The sequence below is a fragment of the Myotis brandtii genome, unplaced genomic scaffold (genome assembly GCF_000412655.1).
Source record: "Myotis brandtii unplaced genomic scaffold, ASM41265v1 scaffold825, whole genome shotgun sequence".
Taxonomy (NCBI): domain Eukaryota; kingdom Metazoa; phylum Chordata; class Mammalia; order Chiroptera; family Vespertilionidae; genus Myotis; species Myotis brandtii.
The window spans coordinates 2031929-2035982 of NW_005371349.1; the positions used below are offsets into that span (position 1 = coordinate 2031929).

The 4054-nt window shown below is 59.2% G+C and overlaps 1 protein-coding gene across 6 annotated transcripts in view; it reads right to left on the bottom strand.

Annotated features, from left to right (window-relative positions):
* Window positions 1-683: 683 nt before the first annotated feature.
* The window catches only part of TEN1 (TEN1 CST complex subunit), a 10922-nt gene continuing 7551 nt past the window's right edge, over window positions 684-4054 (bottom strand). For 2 of the 6 annotated variants that reach the window (XM_005884245.2, XM_005884244.2), the window contains exon 4: window positions 684-995. In XM_005884245.2, coding sequence (XP_005884307.2) covers window positions 841-995 — 155 coding nt within the window. In that variant the 3' untranslated portion in view covers window positions 684-840. The other 4 variants (XM_005884243.2, XM_005884246.2, XM_014531856.1 and 1 more) reach the window with 3 other exon arrangements.

The following is a 4054-nucleotide window of genomic DNA, read 5'->3' on the forward strand; positions in this document are numbered from 1 at the left end:
AGACCATTATAAACTTATGAACAAAAATAGATACAGAGGCAGAGCTGCCTCAAACAGATTGTCAAACTGCAGCGGGAAGGCCGGGGAGAGTCGGGGGGCAGAAGCGGGGGGTAAGAGATCAACCGAAGGACTTACATGCATGCATATAAGCATACCCAATGGACATAAGACATTGGGGGGTAGGGGAGGCCAGGAGATTGTCAAGGGCGTGGAAAAAGGAGACATATGTAATACCCTTTGTAATACTTTAAGCAATAAAACAATTTAAAAAAATAAAAAAATAAAAAGACAGACGCCGGCTCAGCGCGAGGCCCCGACGGGGGGTGCTCGGAACTCAGGGGTCCCCCAAATCCCGCTTCTCCAGGGAAGACACCGGGAGACGCACCCTCCGTCTCCCTCCCTGGTCAACTTAGTCCCTGGGTCCCAGGGGCAGGGAGGAGGGGTCTCATCGCCACCCCAGTTCCCTCTGTACCAGGGGACGGGCGTCCTGGCACCGTCTGGCATTGGCAGTCGGGGCAACGAGAGCCCGTATGCAGTAAACCCGGGGGGGGGGGCCTTATAGGGGTGAGCCATGCCCCCTGGGCCGGGGACCCGACAGGAAGGCTGGTCAACGCTCAAGTGGCAGCAGCCGGAAAAGGGCCTGGGGGGGGGGGGGGGGGGCCGGGGACCCGACGGAAAGGCTGGTCTACGCTCAAGTGGCAGCAGCCGGAAAAGGGCCTCTGGGGGGGGGGGCGCTCTCTCTCTCTCTCTCTCTCTCTCTCTGTCATGTCCTCGCTGCTCCCCTGGCCCATCGAGTGCGTTCAGTGTTCTAGAACACTCGCCCTGTCTTCCTCTGATGCTTCAGAGAGGCTCTGGGTTAGACGTCTCTGCTGGCCTTCCTGCTCGTCCAGCCCCTTTACTGACTGGACGCAGCCCGGGCAGAAGGCAGAGCGCTGGGCAGCGCAGGTGCCAGCCTCCAACGGGGGAAGGTGAGCTTGTTTGGAACACGGGGTGGCCTGCGGCCACTGGCTTCTGGGGGTCCCAGTGCTGGGTGCAGAGACTGCCCGGCCAGCGTGGCGTGGACACGTGACCACACCGGGATCTCCCGGCCAGTGTGGACGCTGACTCTCGTCCCTCCCCAGGAAGCGCTGGCCAGCTGCCCTGGTCAGCAGGCAAGTGTCCGCCTGAACGCCCGAGAGGCCTACACCTTTTCTGGTGACACGCGTGGCCCTCCATCGTTTCACAGAGCAGCTGCACGTGTTCGGGGCGACACGGGGAGGGCAAGGACAAAATCAGTCCAATTCAGTTAAAAATCTCCAAACAGGGCCCTGGCCAGGTAGCTCAGTTGACTACAGTGTCGTCCCCATAGGCCACGGTTGCGGGTTCCGTCCCCAGGCAGGGCTCAGGGCGCATACAAGAATCCACCCACGAAAGCATGAATAAGTGGAACAACAAATTCTCTCTCTTCCTCTATAACAGTGATTCTCAACCTTGGTTGCACATTAGAATCACCTGGAAATCTTTTGACATCAGGATTTCACAAGGGGCAAATCTGTGAGTCCATCTGCGCAAGGTCAATGGGTGAAAGGAAGAGGGTTTGAAGCGCTGCAGGCCCGGGAGGAGCCAGAGAAACAGCCCTGCAGGGGAATCTCTTCTTGCAAAGATCAAGACTCCAGAGCAAGGAGGAGGGCCGAGTGGCAAGAGCAGCCTCGATGCCCGGGACTGAGGTGTGAGCAGGAGATGAGGGAGGGGCGGATGGAGGTCAGACGTTCCCGCAGGAAGTCTGACTGTGAAGGGAAAGAGGGTCCCAGCTAGGCAGGCATAGAGAGCAGAAGATGACAGTGTCGTTGTTGTTATTACTGAGGCAGGAAAGTGAGAGCAGGGAACAAAGGCCTCGAGCTCTGCCCTCCCCTCTCCTTCTCGGCTGGCACATCACAGACACGACCTCCACTGCCCCCTCCCACCGCTCCCCCTCCTCGATTTCCTGTGACTGAGAGCACACACAAAACAAGGAGAGAAACCGATGTCTGCAGAGGAGGGACAAGGACCAGGGCACAGGCAGTGGCCCCACAAACGTCAGAGGCAGAGGACCACCCCATGCCCCCCTTGCCCACATTTAATAAAAACCTCCCACCCAGACCCGAGGCACGCCTGGCTCTCTGAGGCCGCCGGCTCTCACCTCTCGGTGGGCACTGGCTCTACGGAGCTTCCTGTGCTTTGCTAAGTCTGTCTGTCTGCCCCTGAATTCCTTCTCGGGCTGTGACAAGGACTGGGAGGGGGCTGGGGCCTCCCTCGGCCGCCCGGCACCACCGCCAATTACCATCATTACTTTAACATGGAAGAGGCTCCGGTGCTTTAAATACCGCGAGGGGAGAACCCGTGGGGACAGGTGAAGGGCTCGGCTGCGAGAGCAGCGTCCCTGCGGAGGGCAGGCCAGGACCACGGCGCAGCCTGGAGGGAAGGCGCTACACGGCTGTGGGTGCAGGTGGTTTTAGGAGGATGGACGGCTGCTGTGGCCCAGGTTCTCCGGGGATGTAAGAGGTGAGGGGGTTTGCCGAAAGGGGCAGGGAGGTGATGAAGTGGGTGTCTTGGTAACTGCCCGCCTGAAACAGCCCTGAGGGCTGTGGGACAGGGATTGATCGGGACGTGGGAGGGTCTAGGCAGCGTGGAGGAGCCCAGTGAGATGAGGGACCTTGAAACCTTTGTGCTAGGAATCCCGGGCTGCGTGACCTTCCCACCCACAGTGGGTGGGACCGAGAGGGTGGAGGCCGGGGTTTAATCAGGCAGGAGGAGAGAAGGCGAGGGCTGACGGTCTGCAGGAATGTAGTTGAAATGATAGTGAGGTCTGGCGTTAGGGGAGGAAAGGCTACAGGAGAGAGAAGATGGAAGGAAAGGGAGGAGTCCAAAGTCCCCGGGGCTGACGGGGGAGGGCAGAGAGACACAGAGGGTGGACTGGACGAGTGGTTTCAGGTGGCAGAGGTGGCGCCACGCTGGGAGGAGCCGGGGGTGTCAGGCAGACAGGTCACAGGGTGGCAGAACTGGTACCCGGGGAGCCAGCAGGGTGCGGCCCCGCCTCTGCGGTGTGTGGGGTGGGGACACTGACCAGGCCTCCCTGTGGGGGGAGGGGGGAGACTGCGGCCCTGGGAACAAGCCAGGTGTCAGGCAGGTCCCGGCGAAGGCGAGAGCAGGGAAAGGAGGCTGGAAGGTGGAAGAGCAAAGGTCCTGGAGGACCGGACAGGAGGACCCGTGGAGGAGGACGCGGCGTCAGCTGGAATAAACCGGAAGGGCGGCATTTACGGGGGTTTATGGAGAGATCTAAGGCAGCCCCGTGCTGTAGGCAAGTCGCCTCCAGCCGGGCAATTCTATTAGGGACCCCGGAGCTGAGCGGGGAGAGGCTGCGCCCCAGTCCCTTAGCGCCTGAACAGGACAGGAAGCCCTCGAGGGCCTCTGGACGGTGCCCAAAGGGGGTGATACAGCCAGCGAGTTTCGAAACGGCGCTGGCATTTCTTCACCTTTTCTATGGCCTCTGCAAGCTCTTTGTGTAAACATGTCAGACAAGTGACTCTAGGCAGCCTCTAGTCCGTCCTCAGCACCACCCACCTGGTCACGGGGCACGACTGGTGCCCGGTGACCTCTGTGTCCCACAGGACTTGGGCCCTGACCGGGGTCAGCCACGCCGAGCCCCTCTGCCCCGGCTGGGGGTGGGGTGGCCGCTTCCATGCTCAGCCCACGCCCTGCCCACACTCTGCCTCTACCTCCTCCTCTTCAAGTTTCTTTCCTTGTTTCAGTTGCAAATGATGAGTGTGTATGACTTAGAAACTTGGGGAAATTGTTTTTAAGAAAGAAAAAGGCCCTGGCCGGGTGGCTCAGTTGGTTAGAGCATCATCCAGATGCACCAAGGTTGTGGGTTCCATCCCTGGTCAGGGCACATACAAGAATCAACCAATGAATGCATAAATAAGATGAACAACCCGATGTTTCTCTCTCTCTCTCTCTCTCTCTCTCTATATATATATATATATATACACACACACGTGTGTGTGTGTGTGTGTGTGTGTGTGTGTGTATATATATA